At 42.7% G+C, this 21,468-nt stretch overlaps 1 protein-coding gene across 1 annotated transcript; it reads right to left on the bottom strand.

The window, feature by feature from the left end:
- Nucleotides 1–84: 84 nt before the first annotated feature.
- Nucleotides 85–20,843, bottom strand: LOC127193646 (60S ribosomal protein L37a-like). The gene is made up of 3 exons (XM_051150876.1): nucleotides 20,661–20,843; nucleotides 19,591–19,625; nucleotides 85–419 (listed from the first exon to the last, which is right to left on the bottom strand). The coding sequence occupies exons 1-3, from the start codon at nucleotides 20,841–20,843 to the stop codon at nucleotides 137–139; spliced, it is 501 nt and encodes a 166-aa protein (XP_051006833.1). The 3' UTR covers nucleotides 85–136.
- Between the last annotated feature and the right edge of the window lie 625 nt (nucleotides 20,844–21,468).

Raw genomic sequence — 21,468 nt, 5'->3', positions numbered from 1 at the left:
GAGGAAAATGCATTTGGATTTTACTAGAGGATTAATTTTTATATTAATATGACTGACTCTTGAGATGACACAAAATTTTTTTTACGTAAATTAACCCATTTATTGTAGGCTAGGCAAGTCTCAAACGGTAGCGCTTCTACTGGTCTTTCAGTTCCTCGAGTCTCCTGATGGCAGACTTCACTGTGACAGCAGAAGTGGTGTTGCAGGTCCAGGCCCCACCAGCCACTGTTTTCATGTAGGAACCACAGTGCCAGATGCCAACGGCTCGTCTCTTCATCTTGGTCTTGCCACAGAAGGAGCAAGTGTACTTGGCGTGCTGGATGATTTCAATTTTCTTCACCATTTTCCAGAGGGACACACCATAGTGGGTCCTGTATTTTCCAATGATCCCGACTTTCTTGGTGCATTTAGCAATCTTGCTGGGACCAAAGCCAGAGCCCGAAGAGTGACACAAAAATATTTTATGACAAGTGAATGAAAAGTTATTGGACTTAAGAAAAAAGTATTTTAGGGGGTGTTGGGACTAAGAGCTCATAGCAGCAATTGGAATATATTCATTTAATGTTATATTACTAATAAAGTGAGAGCTCTAATGGAGCAATTCAACAAGATAAATGACTCAGTAATGGATTGTCAAGTATTTGAGAACATGGTCCATGCTTTCCTATGTTAAACAGGAAATGAGGTTAGAAAGGACACTAAAGTGATTATGACAATTTTAGCTTCACTTCCCAGCAGATAACAATACTTCTGATTGCATGATGGTATAGCCATGCACACCCAGTTTTGATGTTTTTTTTGTTTTTTTTTTTTTTTAGCAAGAGAGTCCAACTCCCTCTACAAGTGTTGAAAACAATAGATATAATTCAAAACTTTCTGCCTCTCTTGCAGCTAGAAAATGGTTGTAAGGTCCAATTCCAGCCAATACACTACAGGAAAAGTCTGTTGAAAATGAGGAAGCTTCTAAGAAACATTTTGCTATTTAATTAAAACAGTAGTAGCAAAATACAGCTTGTTTTCTTGAGCAGAAAAAAACACATATATGTGAGATCAGGGATAGACAACTTGCAAATATGAAGGCAGAAATCTAAGTTCCATGCCATTCCACCAACCTGCCTTGAGCATTTTCCTAGAAAGAAAGCCTGCCAAAATAACAGGAACCTCAAGTTTGAGTTATATAAGCCACTGAGGCCACCTGGGAGCTGCCTGCTGCACTTCAAGTCCTTTTAGAAAAGAAATGCTAATCATTAAAGCATTTGGCCTTTACTTACATCTGAAACTACCATAGCATCTGCACTGCTTTTGCAAGAGTTAGGATTATAGATCGGAGCCAATTGTGCAGCAGTTTGTCTAATTATAGAATCGTCAGAGCAGAAAAGTTGAGAGCTGAATGGACTGCAGAACTCTATACATGAGAAAATTAAGAATGGGAAGTTGAGTGACTTACTAATTCTTCTAATGTGCTTTCTTCCCACACCCCATTCATACCCTGACAACATTTATTGGTTGGTCTTCACATTTTAGGCTGCCAATATTACCTATAACTGAGCTATGGGACCTGGAAAACCTTCACAGTTTGCTAAATATTCTCAAGCAAATTCTATATGTTGCCATTTACAGTGTTCTCTCATTCTCCCCTGAAACATATACACTCATAGTAAGTCCTTTTGTGTGCAGTCCAAGACTAGACAATGGAAAATGGCTCACTCTAATTCTCTTCTATATTAGCTGAATGGAATCTAAGGCTGAAATAATGATAACAGAAAGATAATGATAGCAACCATGATAATGTACATTTACAACTAAGTATATTTTATATGCATATACACCTTTAAAAAACCTAGTATTCGGAAGCAGCCCGGCCTGTTGGAGGAGGAAGGAGAATCGCCATGGGATAGGAAAGAGCCATGCGGGCCCAGAGGAGGAACTCTGAAGCTCCTAATGAAAGAAATGGTCCAAATGAACAACCTTAGCCAGTGTTTTGGTATTGTGGCTGGGAGGTAGCCCAAACAGAAATTATTAGAAGCAGATGGCATGGGATGGAGACTGGGAGATGAATGAAGATGCGAAGGAGGTAATTTGACTTTAGGCCTTACCTGGTCTTTAACCTGCCAAAGGCTCCCCTCTGGATGGCAGCAGTTGGTACCTGACAGGATCCAAGATGGCGGCGAGCAGTGTGGACCGTGTTTGGAGGCTCCAGTGAACAATTCAGGGAATTGCACAGATTTCTGAGGCAGGAACACCAAGGTCCCCACACCATGGCAGAGGGAGTGCTCCGCGGTTCGGAGGGACCAGGGTGCGGAGGACCTGCATGCCCCTGCACACGGGAGGAGCGCAGATTTTCTCGAATCGGAGCGGCAGCGGCGGGGGCGGCGGCAACAGCGGCGGCACCGGCGGCACCGGCATCAGCAGTGGCAGTGGCTGGGGTTTGCAGCTCTGAGCCTTCCAGTAGAGGCGATTGGTGTGGTGGCCGGTGGGGGTTGCTGTGGAAGAGGGGACTCTGGACGGGATTTGGGTCGCATGGTGCCTTGTGACCCAAACTGGACTCGGCGGACAGTTCAGCCCCAGAGTCCTGGGTTCAGCTCGGTGCTTAGTGCCGTGGAGACGCTGTCTCAGCGCAGCAAGCAATTCTGCCCTAGGCACTAGCGCAACTCAGCCACAGCTCCCCTGCTGTGACGCAGGCTGGGCAGAGCACTCAATTCCACCCTAGGCACCAGCTCAGCGCAGCCGCAGTTCTCCTGCTGTGACGCAGGCTGGGCGGAGCGCTCAATTCCATCCTAGGCACCAGCTCAGCGCAGCCGCAGTTGTCCAGCTGTGACGCAGGCTGGGCGGAGCACTCAGCTCCACCAGAGGCACCAGCTCACATCAACGAGCAGTTCTGCCCAAGACACTAGCACAGCTCAGCGGGCAGTTCTGGGCTCTAACACAGGCTGAGGTCAGCACGCAGATTCAGCCCAGAGGCCCTAGCTGGACTTGCCAGGCGATTGGGCCCAGAGACTCTAGTTGAGCTGTACGCACAGGCTTGGCGGCTCCAAGACTCTGACTGGACTATCCACACAGTATAGGCCCGGAGTCCCGGGCTGAATTCAGCGTGCAGTGTGAGTCCAGAGTCCCTGGCTGAGTCCGGTGCACAATTCCGCCCCAGAGACTCGGGTGGAGCTCGGCGTGCAGTTTGGGGCCTGAGACCCTAACTGTGCTTGGCAGACAGATTGGGCCCGGAGATTCTAGTGGAGCTTTTGGCACAGTCCCGGCTCTAAGACTCTGGGTGGACACAGTGTGCAGTTTGAATCCAGAATTCCTGGCTGAGCTTGGCGGACAGTTCAGGCCCTGAGTCAATAACTGACCACAACACACACTTTGGGCCAAAAGCCCCTAGCTGAGCTTGGGGCACAATCCCAGCCCCCCAAAATTCTGGCTGAACCCTATGTGCATTTTGTGCTCAGAATCCCTAGCTGAGCTCGCAGACAGTTCAGGCCCTGAGAATCTAGCTGAGCTCGGCGCGTGGTTTGGGCCCAGGGTCCCTGGCCGGACTTGGCAGGGAACCCAGAAAGCTGTGGATACCTTGGCCTGACCCAAAGCTCATTCAGAGACTCAGAACGATTGCAGGACCCACAGCACAGGGAAGCTGAGGATCACTGGCTGTGAGGGACCAAAACAACAGGGCTAACCTCCTGCCATCCACACCAGTGAAGTATCAGAGCTTCCAGCCTACGGAAATCATGAGAAAATAAGTCAATCTATCATCAGACTCCCTCCATCCAACTCTGGAAGCTACCCAACAAAAACAAAGACACCAAGATGTCTAAAGGACAACGTAAAAGCATACGCAAAAACCCCCAAAACAACATGGCGTCTCCAGTTTCCAGCTATCCCAAAGAAAACAACCCAGAAAACTCAAATACAATGGAAATACAAGAAAATGACCTCAAATCCTTAGTAATGAGGATATTAATGGATGAAACAAATAAAATTCGTAATCAAATGCAGGAGGACATAGCCAAACAGGTGAGAGACATAAAAGAAGCACATAGAGTGGAACTGGAAAAATTTCAGGAAAATGCAAACAACCAGATGAAAGAAATAAAAAAATCAGTTCAAGATCTGAAGACGACAATGGATTCAATGATAAACACACAGACAGAAGAAAAACGAGAATGTGAGACCTCAGAGAAGAAGGCGAGCAACACAGAGGTGTGCTTTTCTAACAGAATCCAAGAGATGGAAGAACGAATCTCAGGCCTAGAAGATACAATCACAGATCTTGAAGCAACCATTAAGGAAAAATACGAAATCTGTAAAACTCCTAACACAAAACATCCAAGAAATTAAGGACACCATGAAAAGAAGAAATCTGAGGATAATAGGCATTGAAGAAAGAGAAGATATCAGTCTCCAAGGCCCAGAAACTATTCTCAATAAATCATAGAAGAAAATGTCCCCAATCTAAAGAAAGAGATGCCTATAAACATACAAGAGGCCTACAGAACACCAAATAGAATTGACCAGAAAAGACAAACTGCCCGTCACATAATAATCAAAACACAAAACATACAGAACAAGAAAAAATATTAAAAGCTGCAAGGGAAAAGGGCCAAATAACATTTAATGGAAAACCTATCAGAATTTCACCCAACTTCTCAGCAGAGACCATAAAAGCCAGAAGGGCCTGGACAGAGATCCTGCAAACCCTAAGAGACCACAGATGCCAGGCCAGACTACTTTACCCAGCAAAACTATCAATAACCATTGATGGAGAAAAACAAAATATTCCATGACAAAAACAATTCAAACAGTACCTATCCACAAATCCAGCTTTACAGAAGGTACTAGAAGGAAAACTCCATTCCAAAAGGGCAAGCTACAACCAAAACTACTCAGGAAATAGATAACTATCCCATGGCAAAAACACAACTACACAAACGCTCGACTGGAAACAACATCAAAATTAAGACTCTTAACAGTCACTGGTCATTAATATCTCTCAACATCAATGTCTCAATTCTCCAATAAAAAGACACAGACTAACTGAATGGGTGCATAAACAAGATCCAACATTCTTCTGCATTCAAGAAAAACATCTCACCCATAATGATAGGCATTACCTCAGGGTAAAAGGTTGGAAAAAAATATCCCAAGCAAATGGTCACAAGAAGCAAGCAGGCATAGCCATTTTAGTATCGAACAAAATAGACTTTCAACCAAAATTAATCAAAAGGGATGAGGAAGGACACTTCATACTCATCAAAGGTAAAGTCAACCAAGATGACATCACAATTCTGAACATCTATGCTCCCAATACAAGGGCACCCACATTTGTAAAAGATCTGCTAAAAAAGCTTAAACCACACATCGATCCCCACACAATAATAGTGGGGGACTTCAACACCCCACTCTCACTGAAGGATAAGTCATTGAAACAGAAACTAAACCAAGAAATAACATCATTAACCAATGCCATGGGTCAAATGGATCTAACAGATATCTATAGAACCTTTCCCTCAAACAAGAAAGAATATACCTTCTTCTCTGCACCCTATGGAACTTTCTCCAAAATTGATCACATCGTAGGTCACAAAGCAAGCCTCAACAGACACAAGAAGATTGAAATAATACCTTGTATCCTATCAGATCACCATGCTCTTAGGCTGCAATTCAACAACAACAGAAATAACAAAAAGCCTACACGTACGTGGAAACTAAACAACTCTCTGCTAAATGACACCTGGGTCAGGGAAGAAATAAAGAAAGAAATCAAGGAGTTTCTGAAATTCAATGAAAATGAAGGAACAACGTATCCAAATTTGTGGGATACATTGAAAGCAGTGGTAAGAGGAAAATTCATAGCACTAAGTGCCTTTAAAAAGAAATTGGAAACATCGTACATAAGCATCTTAACGACACAACTGGAAGCCCTAGAAAAAAAAGAAGCAGAAACACCCAAAAGGAGTAGATGCCTGGAAATAATCAAACTCAGGGGTAAAATTAACAAATTAGAAACTAAGAAAACAGTCCAAAGAATCAACAAAACCAAGAGCTGGTTCTTTGAGAAAATCAACAAGATAGACAGACCATTAGCCAAACTAACTAAAAGGCAGAGAGACAGTATTGAAATGAACAAAATCAGAAACGAAAAGGGAGACATAACAACAGACACTGAAGAAATACAAAGAATCATAAGATCCTACTTTGAAGGCATATATGCCACAAAATTTGAAAATCTAAGGGAAATGGACAATTTTCTTGATCAATTTCATTTGCCAAAGTTGAGTAAAGAACAGATAAACAAGCTAAATAGTCCCATTTCCCCTACAGAAGTAGAAGCCATCATTGATAGTCTCCCAACCAAAAAAAGCCCAGGGCCAAATGGTTTCAGTGCAGAATTCTACCAGACCTTCAAGTGTGAGCTAATACCGATACTCTTCAAGCTACTCCAAAAGATAGAAATGGATGGAAAATTACCAAATTCATTCTATGAGGCCATAGTCTCATTGATACCTAAACCTCACAAAGACTCAACAAAGAAAGAGAATTTCAGACCAATTTCTCTTATGAACATCGATGCAAAAATACTAAATAAAATACTTGCAAAACGAATACAAGAACACATCAAAGATATCATTCATCATGACCAAGTAGACTTTATACCAGGCATGCAGGGATGGTTTAATATACAGAAATCCACCAATGTAATCCACCATATAAACAAACTGAAAATAAAAAACCACATGATCATCTCTTTAGATGCAGAGAAAGCATTTGATAAAATCCAACACCCATTCATGTTTAAAGTTTTAGAGAGATTGGGGATACAAGGCACTTTCCTCAACATAATAAAGGCTATATACAGCAAGCCAATAGCCAAAATCAAAGTAAATGGTGAGATACTCAAGGAAATTCCTCTAAAATCGGGAACAAGGCAAGGCTGCCCACTCTCTCAATATCTCTTCAATATAGTACTCGAAGTTCTAGCCAGAGCAATAAGACAACAAAAGGAGATCAAGGGTATCCAAATGGGAAAGGAGGAAGTCAAATTAACCCTGTTTGCAGATGATATGATAGTGTACATAAGTGACCCTCAAAATTCCAACAGAGAACACCTACAGCTGAAAAACACCTTCAGCAAATTAGCTGGATACAAAATTAACTCAAAAAAGTCTATAGCCTTCCTATACACAAATGACAAGCTTGCAGAGGAAGAAATTAGGAAAGCCACACCCTTCACATTAGCCACAAGCATTATAAAATATCTAGGAGTCACTCTAACTAAGCAAATGAAGGACTTGTTTGAAAAAAATTCAAAACTCTGAAGAAAGAGATTGAAGATGACCTGAGAAGATGGAGTGATCTTCCTTGCTCATCGATCAGGAGAATTAACATAGTAAAAATGGCCATCCTATCAAAAACAATCTACAGATTCAATGCAATCCCTATCAAAATACCTACACAATTTTTTAAAGACATTGAAAGTTCAATTCTGAACTTCATATGGAAAAACAAAATACCCAGAATAGCTAAAACAATCTTGTACAATAAAAGGTGCTCCGGAGGAATCTCCATACCTGATCTCAAACTGTACTATAAAGCAATAGTAATTAAAACAGCTTGGTACTAGTACAGCAACAGGCTGGTTGATCAGTGGAATCGAATCGAAGACCCAGATATGAATCCACACACATATGGTCACTTGATTTTCGACAAAGAAGCCAAATCCAGTCAATGGAAAAAGGATAGCATCTTCAACAAATGGTGCTGGTCTAACTGGAGGTCTATGTGTAAAAAAATGCAACTGGACCCATATTTGTCACCTTGCACAAAACTCAAATCCACGTGGATTAAAGACCTCAACATAAAACCAGAGACACTAAGTCACTTAGAGGAAAAAGTGGGGAAGAGCCTGGAACATATTGGCACAGGAGACAACTTCCTGAACAGAATACCAACAGCCCAGGCCTTAATGTCAACAATTAATAAATGGGACCTCATGAGGCTGAGAAGCTTCTGTAAGGCTGGAGACACTGTCAAGAGAACAAAGCGACAGCCTACAGACTGGGAAAAGATCTTCACCAACCCTACATCTGACAAAGGTCTAATATCCAAAATATATAAAGAACTCAAGAAGCTAAACACCACCAAACTAAATAACCCAATTGAGAAATGGGGCTTGGAACTAAACAGAGAATTCTCAACAGAGGAATATCAAATGGCTGAGAAACACTTAAAGAAATGCTCAACCTCCTTAGTCATCAGGGAAATGCAAATCAAAACAACTCTGAGATTCCATCTTACACCCATCAGAATGGCTAAGATCAAAAACTCAAGCGACACCACATGCTGGCAAGGATGTGGGGAGAGAGGAACACTCCTTCATTGCTGATGGGAATGCAAACTACTACAGCCACTTTGGAAATCTATCTGGTGCTATCTCAGAAAAATGGGAATAGGGCTTCCTCAAGACCCAGCTATTCCACTCCTTGGAATATACCCAGAAGATGCTCCAGCACACAATAAGAAAATTTGCTCAACCATGTTCATAGCAGCCTTATCCATAATAGCCAGAACATGGAAACAGCCTAAATGTCCCTCAGTAGAAGAATGGATAAAGAAACTGTGGTCCATATACACTATGGAATACTACTCAGCTATTAAAAACAAGGAATTCCCGAAATTTGTGGATAAATGGATTGAGCTAGAAATTATCATATTGAGTGAGTTAACCCATAAGCAGGAAGACTTAAACGGTATATACTCACTTGTATCTGCATACTAGCCCAAGGGGCATGTCCCACGAAAGCCTTCACTTACCAGGAAACTGGGACAGAGGGGAGGACATCCTATTGGGACTCTAGATGAGAAAAGCATGGGAGAATGGCAAAGTAGAAGGATCCAGAGGGTCCTAGAAACCTACAAGTAGAACATTATGATAGGCAGATTTGGGCCCAGGGGTCCTGCTCAAACTAAGGCACCAGCCAAGGACAATACAGGCGGTAAACTTTAAACCCCTACCCAGATCTAGCCAATGGTCAGAACAGTCTTCACACTTGAGTGGAGAGTGGGATGTACTCTGGTGCCTCACATTTGACCATGTCCCCTGGAGGGGGAGACCTGGTGGCACTCAGAGGAAGGACAGCAGGTTACCGAGAAGAGACTTGATACCCTATGAGCATATACAGGGGGAGGTAATCCCCCTCAGGAACAGTCGTAGGGGAGGGGAATAAGGGGAAAAGGGGAGGGAGGGAAGAATGGGAGGACACAAGGGATGGGATAACCATTGAGATGTAACAAGAATAAATTAATAATAAAAAATTTTTTTAAAACCTAGTATTCACAAAATCTAGACATGGCACACACACACACACACACACACACACACACACACACACACACACACACATATATATATATGTATATGTAAATACCAGCTCTGGGTATGCAAAATTAGATGGATGACCTGAGGCTTGTGGGCTAGCAAGCTTAGCCAAATCAGAATTCTAGGTTGTTGAGAGACCTTGACTCAAAAATGAAGTGACTGATGTTGTAACCTGAGAGGTAACCCTCTGTCCACCACATCCTTGAGCATACATGTATACATGCATCGGAGATAAAGGGAGAGAGAGAGAGAGAGAGAGAGAGAGAGAGAGAGAGAGAGAGAGAGAGAGAGAGAGAGAGAGAGAGAGAGAGAGAGAATCACCTTATATAAGCAAGAAATGCTACTTGTGTTGATTTAGAGATTAGAAAAATACAGGAGCCTCAAAATGCAAAAGACTCAAATGGAATGACGCTAAACCCAGTTTTTCAGTTTTCCTAGTGATGGCTGTTTACTTAGCTCCCATTGAGAGCTTACTTTATTTTAGAGCAAGCCTAATGTCCTAACATCATTTTTTAGTGTTCTAAATAAAATGAGAATGAGATGCTAGAAATCACTTCTCTCTCATCCATGGGAACAAGTGAAGGGGAGTTCAGTGTCTCTCTCCAGGCTTGGAAAGGGATGCAAATCACCCTGAGTCTCAAGTATAATCAGGGGTGGGCGGTGGGCCAGCAATGAGTCAATAGGATGTGTCACCCTGTCCCCTGTGTTCTTATAAACAGTACAAATTAGTGTTCTGCTTCATAAGCCAGATGCCCACAAAGTGCTTCTTATTATGGAACAGCTCCGTGCCTCACAATCAGCGATGTCAAAACATGAGCGATTATGTTCTCAAGAAGCCATTACTAGTTTGAGTTTAATTCTGTTTACTGGGCAGAACTGTACACTTAAGGCTTGAGAGAATGTTTATTGCCGGTAACAATAACAATAACAATAACAACAGCTGATGTGTTTCTCCTCCTTGGGCAGACTGGGATACTAAACCTGGTCCTTGACTTTGTCGTCTTCCAAGCTCTTAAGACCAGCCACCTCTCGTTCCCACTGCTCTGCCTTTCTCACTATAGTGAACTATCCCTGCAACATGGAGCCTTCCTTTGATGAGTTGCTGTTATCGGGTATTTTGTCACAGAGCAAGAAAAGTAATAACAATAGCCCACTGTGAAGACACTGACTTTAATCTCAGATGGCCCTTGAACTTTTAATAACACGGGCTGGTCTACTATTTTCAGGGGGCCAGAGGTACCTCACCTGTCTCCCACAGGACCTATATCTACAGTGATGTTCACATTATGGAGACTCCAAAAATCAATGTTACTGCATACTTAAAAAATAAAATATGTAAAATCATACACTTTAAAATAGTGACTTTTATGTTACATGAATTTTATAAGAATAAAAACAATAGCAAAAACATTCAAGCTAACCCCAAGGAGACTCTATCTCACTATCACCATATTCGTGAGTTAAAAGGAAGCCAACATCCAGCTGCCCAAATATTACAGTGTTTCATATCTTGTCCTGTCATAGAATAAGAGTTGCCTAGCAGGTGAGCAGTCCCAGCTCAGTTAACCTGCCTTGCCACGCCAATGCATTAATAGACAATAAAAGGCCATCAATATCTCTTACGTTTCTTGTTCCAAGGGATGGTTCTGATATGAAAAGGCATTGCGCAAATCACATGGTGAACTTTCAGTAAGTTCCACCAGTTAGGAATGGATGTCACTGATTGTAAATAATAGTGAAGAGAGCGTAAGAGAGTGGTACCCTTCCGACTCCGGGAAACAGAAGTGATGTAATGGGTCTATGGAGGTTTGTGTTAGATTGATAAACAAAGCCTTGTGTAGCCCAAGATGCTTTCTAATTCATTATGTAACTGAAGATGACCTTGAACTTTTAAGCTTCCTGTCCCCAATCCCCAGCACCAGGATTACAGGAGCCATGTTATTTGTGGAGTTCCATTCAATGTTCACATTGCTGAACACTCACCTAGACAGTCGCACCAGAAGGACAGGTGTCTCCCAACTTCAGAGCTCCTTAGAAGGTATCACGCTCGGCTCTTAACTTCAGAATGTTCCTCTGTAGTGATGCTCACAGTTCAGAAAGTAACAGATTAGTCAAGGAGAAGCAGAGGGTGAGTAGATGTGTCAGTGGAAGGAACCTGGGGACACTGTGCTCCCGAGGCAAGCTGTGGCATTCAGTAGTTGAGATGCCACAGTGGAAAGTATAGAAGTCAGGAGACAGGTCTTTTACAGAACGGCTCTGTAAAGAGGGGTAGCCTCAGGTGCTTGGGTCAGCACATTCTGCTACCCTAGCCACAGTAAACAGGGTCTGTTCCCCTGCATATAGTCTGGCTCTTTTTGGCTCAATGCATCAGGGACCTCAAACAGGTCACTTGGATCTTAATCTGTCTCTTCTTCCAATCAGGTACATTCATTTGAGCACAGGAGGCACATAGATAACTCCTCGTATGTTTCTATAGGAACTAATATTCTATTGGAAAATGCATGGGGTTACAGGTGTGTGTTGGGGTTATTGGCAGGTGCGAGAGTTATAGGTGCATGCAAGGCTACAGGTGCACACAGTTACACCGAGCTTTTCATCGTGCTAGGAATCTGAACTGGTCCTCATCCTTGCATACATAACAAGGAGTCTGCCCACAGAGCCACCTCCTTAGCCTTGCTTTTGAGTTTTGAAAAGGAAATAATTTCTGAACTTTCCCACCATTTTGTCCTAAAACTTTAGTCCTGTAATGGGGCCTTTTACCAGCCCCACCAAGGTCGTAGCTCATCCAGCTAAGCCTTACATCCCCAAATTTCTAGAACTTTTCAAAATAACACTACCAGCTGGGAACCAAGTTTTCAAGGCATGTGCCCATGGGGGCATTTCAAATTTAAACTATAGCACAGCGTCAAAACATGAGCTCAGAAATGAAGCTGATACTGGTGATTCCCATGTGAAGGGAATTGATGGCCAATTGTGGTCTCTAGCACAGTTCTCGCAAGGTGAGTCTCATGGCTAGCGGGGCCAGATCTTTGTACTTAGGAGACACTGTTCTCCTGCTGTCTCCTAACAAGGGCCTCAGCTAATACTTGAGGTAAAAGAAAAGGAGGGCGGGGGGGTGGGTAGAGGGAGGGATAGTGACTTCCGTGTGAGATTGTGACTGTTGCATTTGGTAATCACAGTTCCCTGATACTGGTCTCAGGGTCTAAATTCCATTTCCACAGCCATCCATGTCAGCAGGTTTCTGGGGGGCGGGGGTGATGTGTGTGGGGGGGTTGTAGCTAGTTTTCATAATAAAATTGTGTGAATCAAATGGAACAAGAAGGTTCCAGAGAATATAAATGATGAGTGTGAAGGAAAATCCCGTTTCAAATCTTATAACATCAGCAAGAGCTCTAATTCTCTCTACGAGTTTCCATTTAAAAAAAAAAAAGCAAAACAAGTGGCCTGTATGGATAATAAATGTATACACAGGAATGTGATGCCATATATCGAATATTGTTAGAGTGATCATGAGGCTGTGTTTGCTTATAGCCCCAGGGCCACGGTTGGAGAAATGGGTGGTTGGACTCTTCTGTGGTCTCTCTGTCAACAAGTCGCTATCGTCACATGTAACAGAGAAGCTGTGCTTCTTCAGGGTCTCTCATCTCCGTATGGGATACTAAGAAAAACAGTGCTGTCGTAATCCATCAAAACCCTAAGAGCTAACCAGGCCTCCTCAGACTTTCCGGGTGCAGTGGGAAGAGGAATTTTGTGCCACTGCCTACAAAACCATGGAGTATTTTGGAAAAGAGATTGTCCTTTCTTTCTTTCCTTTTTTTTTTTTTTTTTTTTTTTTTTTGTTTGTTTGTTTGTTTGTTTTTGTGACTAACACATGTGCTTGACTTTCATCCTGTGTGTGTTTGCATTAGATTTAATCAAGTGCCCCACTTCCCCTATACCCATCTTTAAAAAGAAGCTCTGCTCAATTTTACATGTTGGTATTTCATCCTATTTCAATCAAAACTGCTAGCAGAAGGGTTTGAAAACTATTAGTTTATATCATCCCTAACTACCCCTCATTGACATAGTTTTATATTCTTTCTTTGATGCTTATATTTAGGGCCTAGAATTGGAAACTGTTGTAGTTTGAATTTTGCCTCTCTCCCATGAAAATAACCTCTGTTGAAGCCCTAGCTCCCTCAGACTGTGGCCATATTTGGAGATAGATATTTAGAGATATTGTGAAGCTAAAATGAGGTTGATAGGTAAGTCAATCTGACTAATTTTCTCATAAGCCTATGAGTAAAGGAATGCCAAAGATGGCCTCCCTGCTCCAGAAAAAAAATCACCAAATTTTATAGGAAAGGCATCAGACAGACTTCCTCCTCAAAGTCCAGATCCGTCAATACTTTGGTCGTGGACTTTCAGATTCTGGAACTACGAGCTACTTCCCCACTGTTTCTTAAGCTGTCCTATCTATGGTCAGTGGCCCGGGTTGATCAAGGAATGGCTGAAGTCGTGACATACACTGCAATCTATTACTTCCGTTGCACCTCTTAAGCTGAGCTGCATACAAGAAGCCGATCAAGACCGAGTCCAAGCCTTTCTGTAAAAAAGAAACATGCCTGAGGCACGGCCGTGTGGATTGTCCTGTAAGGTACTGCACTGTAACAGTGCTGGGTGAACTGGCTACCGCTGCCCTCAACACTTCATATGCTCCACAGTTACACAAGAGTCGCTATATATGCTCCCCCCCCAAAGGATCCACCGCCAGCCCTGGGTTTGGCATGGACATCTGAATACATCAGAATACTGCTAAGACATTTTACTCCTTATTGCAATGCTCTTATAAAATGTTCTAGGGGGAAACCCCTATTTCCTTCTCTGGCTCTTGTTTTTACTTGTTCCCACCTGTATCCCACACTCAGCCCTTCATCTTCCTGTCACTTTCTTTCCTACTTTCATTTTCATGACTTCTTTATCCGCTCCCTCATCTCAATCAGCTAAGCCTCTGTTGCCATCATTATTTAAAGGGGCTCTCTCTGACCCTTCAAGGTTAGCTCTGGCCGCCTATCTATCTCTGTGTCCCTAAGGCACCGGGTGCTCACTTTTAAGAGAGCCGCTGGTTTCCTGTGAGGAAGACAGTACCTTCTGCAGTTCATGGGGAATATATCTCCTAGGACCTAAATCGTCTCATTATGAGTTTCTCAGTGTTTGGCACTTACATGGCACAAAGAAACCTTTCAATGCATTTTGTAGCATAATTCAAGAAATGCGATTTTTTTTCTGTAGTCTATCACTAGTCTAGTTAGAAGACAATTAGGGCCCAGAATAATAAAATAGGGATGACTGACAGGGATTGAAGTGAAAGGTGTTCAGGATAGGGTTATTTGATAATAAAAGATATGTGGAGTGACAGGTTTTGTGATTTGGATTAATGTATGAATTTAGAAATGGGTCTGAGTAAGGACAGTGGGTAGAGGAAGTAATAAATGTTAGGTTTGCCCTACACATTAAATTATCTGGAGTCCGTAGCTCTATTAGTGTATATTCTAGCTGTAGCTCAGTTTACTTACTAAAAATGTAGAGGTGCTACATGAGTTATCACCTCGGCTTCTTTTGGCTCTACCACCCATCTTTTGGCTCTACCACCCATCTTTTGGCTCTACAATCCATCTTTTGGCTCTACCATCCCATTTTTCCCTTCCCCCTCTGCATCATCGTGATCTTCAGTTAACTTCAGTACAGGGTCTAAAAGTTCTCAGGAGCCCTTCGAGGACACACGCATTCTCAGTCTAATTGATGCAATTGCATAAACTGCCTCAAATAATCTCCATACTTGTTTAAAACGGCTTTGGGAATTTACTTTTCAGAGACAAACTGAATTCAACAAGTACCCAGAAATATAAATGTCAAGCTCATCCTTACAGAAGAAAAGCTTCCGTAACCAGTAATAACAAAATGCTACTGGGGCTGGAGAGAAAGCTCAGTGAGAAAAGCGCTCTCTGTAGAAGCTTGAGGGTGTGCGTTCAGAGCTCCACAGTAGAGGCTGGTTCAGCGGCATACCTCTGTAGCTTCAGCCATAGGGGCTGGCAGGGAAAACCCAGGCTTGCTGACTAGCCAGTCCTACTGAAATGCCAAGTTACACCCTCAGTGACAGATATGTCTCAAAAAGTAAGGTGGAGGCAGGAGGTATGTCTTAGAATGGCATTGGCTATTCTTTCAAAGGGCTCAAAATCGGTTCCCAGCACCCACATGGTAGCTTAAAAGGATTTGTAACTCCAGGCCCAAGTGATATGACATGGTTTTCTAGCTTATACAGGAACTAGGCATGCATATAGTGAGTTTATATATATGTAGCTAAAACACTCAAACACATAACATATTTTAAAAAAAAGAAAAACAAAAACAAAACATTTTTAATGAAAAAAAAAAAGTAGAAAGCAACCACTGGCCTCCTCAAGGGCACACATGGGAGTACAACCCCCCCCATATATATCACAAACCTACATACCCATAACACACACACACACACACACACACACACACACACGGAACAACAGCCATCACGTATGATGTCATTTGTTTTTCTGAAGGGACCTGGCATGTCTTCAGAGCAAGGCACTCAAGCAACACAGCTCATGCTGAGGAACGCACAGTGGCAGGACGGCAGTGTGTCAGGGAGAGGCAGGGAGTGAATACTGTGGGGCCTGTGCAGTCAGGGTCTTCATCAGAATATACCCTCCATAGATGCCCCTGCTCCTAACACTGCTGCTGCTGTCTCCACAGCATAGCTCCAGGGCTCCTCCTAGCCAAATGCTGGATTAAAGCAAATTTAGTGGTGAAAAGCAGCTCATGGGACTCTCTCACTGTCTATGTGGCTCCAACTCAGAGAGCCTTGGCTCCCCTGCGTGGGACCAGAGGGTTGGCTCCCATGGGTGGGACAAGTGGACCAAACACTGGGATACCCAGAGGTGAGCTGTGGGCGGGAGAGTGTGGGCTTACACAGCAAAGACTTTGCTACAAGATGGTGATTTCCTGGAGGAAAAAGATCACATTTTCAGGGAGGAGAATGAAAAACAAATCTTAAAATGGGGGATTTAAACCCATAAAAGAGCTGGCAGATTATTTGAATCACTGTAGAAATGCAATTTAGTCAAGTGGTTAAGATCAAGGGCTCTGAAATTCACATCAAGGTTCACTATGTGTGTGTGTGACCCAGGGTGAGGGATGTGACGTCCTCAAGCTGTGTTTTTCTCATCTGCAAAGGGTGAGACATAACAGTAACAATCTCCCAGGACTGCTGGAAAGATCAAAAGAGATAAAGATGGCCAAGTTACTTAGCACAACTATTGACTCCATAAATCCTCAATCATTGTGAGGGATTATGTCTCTATACACAGCCGGGCAGTACAGACAAGGACAAACTATCTTTAACCTAAAACTACTTTTCTTTCTAAATGAGAGCTAGTGTATGTTTCTCCTGGTCACTGACTATGATTTCTGTCTGTTCACAAACCCCAGTCACAGCAAATGCATTCTGGAGTTACAGTACTCAGAGGGCAGTGGAGTAAAGCCTTTTGCACTGACACCACTCAAAGAATTCAAAACACACAGCTGTCAAACTATCCCTAAAAAGAACGCAAAGTACAGAGGGCTGGCCCCAAAACTGACCACAAATTGTTGACAGTCATATGACAATGCGTAGATCAGGGAACAGTTGAATGCCATCAATACTTTAAATATAATCAGCAAGGTGAACCTCTTCTGAAAGAGGTTTACTTTTTCGAGGTGGCATGGGGGGGCATGTACCTGTGTAACGTCCAACAAAAACAAAGATCTCTGGGGGAATAATTCAACCCATAAATTCATTTTGAAGAAAGGAATATCAAAAAGTGGCAACTAATTGTTCTGTAATGAATGATCTACAGTCATGTGATCCCAGCATGCAGTGAAGCAGTGTTTGGATGGACCCCTACTGTATTCCCAAAGGAATAAGAAGCCTCAATGATACAGAATCCACTGTAGTTGTGCTGTAAATACAGTTACAAAAGGGAAAAAATATGACACAATTTATAGACAAAGCTTTTACTGAGATTAATATCTTTTAATATGCAAGTTCTTTATTTTTTATGTGTATTTAGGGGGATTCTTCATTGATGTGCAAAAAGACTGAGGTCTGTGCCACATAGAGAAGGGAGGAAGGAAAGGGCGCTTATCAGCTTTCCAAACACAATGATGAACTGTTATATACTAAATAAATAATTGAAACTTACTTCCATGCTGGGCTATCTATAGGTTGCAGTAAATAACCACAAAGGACAAACAAGCAAAGGACCCCAATTCTCCACTTCAGCACAGTGCACGCACACAGCTTGTCTGATTCGCTAGACGAAGCTTCCTATGGCCTCTGTTTCTTGGGTTTTTCCTGAGATGACAGGAAAAAAAATTTTTTCCAAGCACTAAGTCCAGCCTCTGTAGCCTGAATCAAGAGGAATTAAATCTAAGTTAGTATGGTCAATGAATGAATCAAAACTCTGCTCATAGAGGGGAGATAGTTCAGCTGGCAACACAATTCAATTCCAGAAACTTTTTTTTTTAAAGCTGAGTGTGGTGGCAAGTGTTAGTTTCCCTGCACTCAGCAAATAGAGACGTGGAGATCCCTGGGCTGTCCCCAGCTCAGCCATATAGGTAGGATCTAGACCAATGAGAGACACTGTCTCACAAAACCAACGTGGAAGACACTTGAAGAACAAAACACAAAGTTGACCTCTGGTTTCCACACACCCGCGGACCCACACCCCCGCGGACCCACACACCCGCATGTGTACATATACAAAGAAGAAGGGCCATCCACTAAAGCTTGACTGAGGAAAACCCAGTGGCAAGTAGGAGCTAGGAGCCTGCCCAGAATGCCTGATCTTATAGACGGGCTTCCCATCAACCGTGGGAGAAAACTAAAGAAACGTAGAGTGCAGAATTGTTACCAAGATGGAGGAACTTTGGAGTTCAAGATCTCCGCCTGCCAGTTTCTTCTTTTAGACAATAAGAACGCTTACCGTCACCCTCCTCAGAGGATCTGCATTAGGAATAAATGAGAAAATCCATGTAAAGTAGTCTCTACAGTGTTAGAGCTACACAAACCAGCCCTGTCACTGTCAGCTGCTGTCCTGTTACTGTTCCGACTACTGTCACTGTTGTCATTGTCTATCTTCCTGTCCTCTTTAGCTTTTTCTGTTGGTTTGATACAACCTGAACTCATGTGGGAGGAGATCTTTAATTGTCTAGATGAGACTGGCTTGTGGGCACATATTATGGGAGATTGGCATAATTGTCATGTAACTTAGAAGGGCCTGGCCCACGGTGGACAGCACCATTCCCTGGGGAGGTGGTCTTGCTGTATAAGAACTAGCCAAGCATGACCCTGTGAGTAACTCAGCACAAGGTGTTTCTCTCGGTTTCCGGTACTTCCTTGTGTACAAAGTGAGTACCCTAGCTAGAGGGAATGCTATGGGCAGTAGCAAGCAGGCCTGCCTCTAAATTCTTGCCTGGGTTCCTGCCCTGCTTTCTCCCAGTGATGGACTGTAATCTGGAAATTTAAACCCATTCTCCTCTCCCGTGTTGGTTTTGATTAGGGTATTTTATTACAGCAACAGAAATCAAACTGGATGACTTCCCAAGCCTCACATCTCCTGAGAGTTTACCAAGAGCTGCACAAGATTCCTGGCCTTTGGTTCTTCGAGGAGTTAAAAACTTCAGAGTTAGATTGTAAAAGTTTCTATCCTAATCAAGTACAGGCATAAGAAATAAGGCCCTATCATAAGATAGACCAAACAATATTTGAGAATAAAATCATAGTTTCCTGATTGGAATAAAGTCACTTTTGGAAAATAATCATTTCTTACTTTGTTACGTACCAGTAAAACATTTGTCAAGAGCTGTGTGGACTCAAGGCCCCATGTTTAGAAACTACTGTTTGACTGGGTAGAGTTCTGCCTGAATAGCTAAGAAACTACATACCCTGTGTCACCTCAAACTCTGCAGGTGTTTCCTCTCAGGATGATGATGACGGCACTGTGGGTAGATGGTTTGGTTCAAACTTATGGATTCATCTCTATTCAATATGTGCAGTGTTTGTTTATAACTTATATATCAATGAAATTGTAAAAAGAGAGGAGAAATAAACCAATAATAAAAGAATTTGGAAAACACGTTATCTAAAGATGTTGTATATTCTAGCTTACTCAAGAATCACTAACCCCAGAATTTGTAATATTTGCTGAAATTGGAAAGGTAGTCAAAAAGTCATGCAGAAGAGACATGAATTTGAAGCATGTTATCACCCAGTTTAAGCAATCTCATTTTTTTTTATCCCTTGCTGCCAACTTAGATTATTTTATTGTTGCTTTTCTTAAGTGAATAAAGTTCTGTGGAGCTTGGGGGAAGCATCTCGGGGCTGCTTGATCGATATAATGACTTTTTCCTCTGCCCTGTTTAAGGCCAATAGACCTTGAAGTGTCAGTACCAACAGTTGAATCACACAATGATGCAAGAAAATACCTACATGGGAAAAAGTATCAAAAGGAATAAATTGTTGCTGATAAATAGTAGGACTAGGAGTGATTTTTTTTCTCCTCTTTTCTGACTTTAAACTTGTGCTTCTCCAAAGCACAAGGCACGCATGCACAACAGGGTGCACGCACAGCAGGGGCACACGTGCAGCAGGGGCACACGCGCAGCAGGGGCACATGCGCAGTTTGCAGGAAGACAGTCTGCCATTTAACTTCTAACTCCACAGTTTATCCTTTTCTAGCTAGGTTTCCTTATGTGGACATGAAAGAATAACAATAACATTTACCTGTCAGATATGTAAAGTGCTTAGGCCAGCCTTTGATACCTAGGGGTCATTCAGTAATTACGCCTCTAAGAGAAAACATACATGTTACAGAAGAGCTAGGGAGTACTTACATGTTCTTTTTCTAATTCAACTTTGTGTACACTGTATCAGTACACCGAAGTCAATAAGATACCACACTGAGAGGATGACGTGCTCCTAATCGGCAAAAAATGCCTCGTGAGAGCTGAATCATCTACAGATGGCTTTTACACACAAAAGCTGGTACAAGAAAACTTAGCTTTGGTCAAGGGCTCACACTGAAGAGCTGGGACTGTAGCTTAGTAACAAAGCATGTGCCTCTGTAAAGCTTTGCCCTCAGTCGCTAGTATCACAGGAAAAGGAGCCCATATTGACTTAACTGGACACTGACTGGAAATTTTTCCAACATAGCTTTGAAGTGCTTCCTGTTTCTCATACCTCCACCAACTCCACCCCAGAAATCTCCTGTGAAAACCACTGCTTCTCACAATCGATTTTTTGAATGCTTAGTCTGTCAAATGGTATCATGGGTAAAACTGGGTCTGCATTCATCTTGCTTGAGTTGGAAATTTTTCTTGCTAAGAACCTTATCAACATCCTCGCAATATGCCTTATCTCCATCCCGCAAATTGTCAGGCTGAAGGATGGGTAGGAAGGGGAACAAGTACCATCTAGGAGTGGAGAGTGGGAGGCTGGTTAGCAAGCCCTCACCACTGACCGTGTGTGGGGCATTGAGCCAGCACTGAGATTATGGACATTCTTGACCTACCTCCATAGTGTCTGCCCAGAAGTAAAGAAACTCATCCACAAGGTGCCAAAATGCTGCCCTGAATATGCTTATTTTTATGCGCATATACCAAAAGTCTTTTCCAACCGTGAAATTGCGTTTGTAATTGATCAAAAACTGCCCATGTTTAGCACAGTCTCCTAAGACAACAGGGCTCTGTGGCTCCTCTGTGGGGACCTAAAGGAGAAATAACAGCTGAGGTAGCTTGAGAGGCTGTGAACCATTTGAGAACAGCCTTGTCCCCCGGGAATGTCATCAAGGGGTCATGGAATAAAGGTTCCTGTTTCTGACCATAACTACAGCCGAGCTGGCATGTGACATCTGTTTATACGTTGGAAACACTTCACAGTTTGTCTAATTAAAGATTCCTCTTCTGAGACTGTATCCTCAGATGAACACTTTCTTTGACGAGTTTTTAAGGTCGCCTACAATCTCCCCTTGTCACACAGACGTTGCTTC

This window comes from Acomys russatus, chromosome 9 (genome assembly GCF_903995435.1).
Source record: "Acomys russatus chromosome 9, mAcoRus1.1, whole genome shotgun sequence".
NCBI lineage: Eukaryota > Metazoa > Chordata > Mammalia > Rodentia > Muridae > Acomys > Acomys russatus.
Note: the sequence above shows the minus strand (reverse complement) of the source record. Positions and strands in the feature narration are given on the sequence as shown.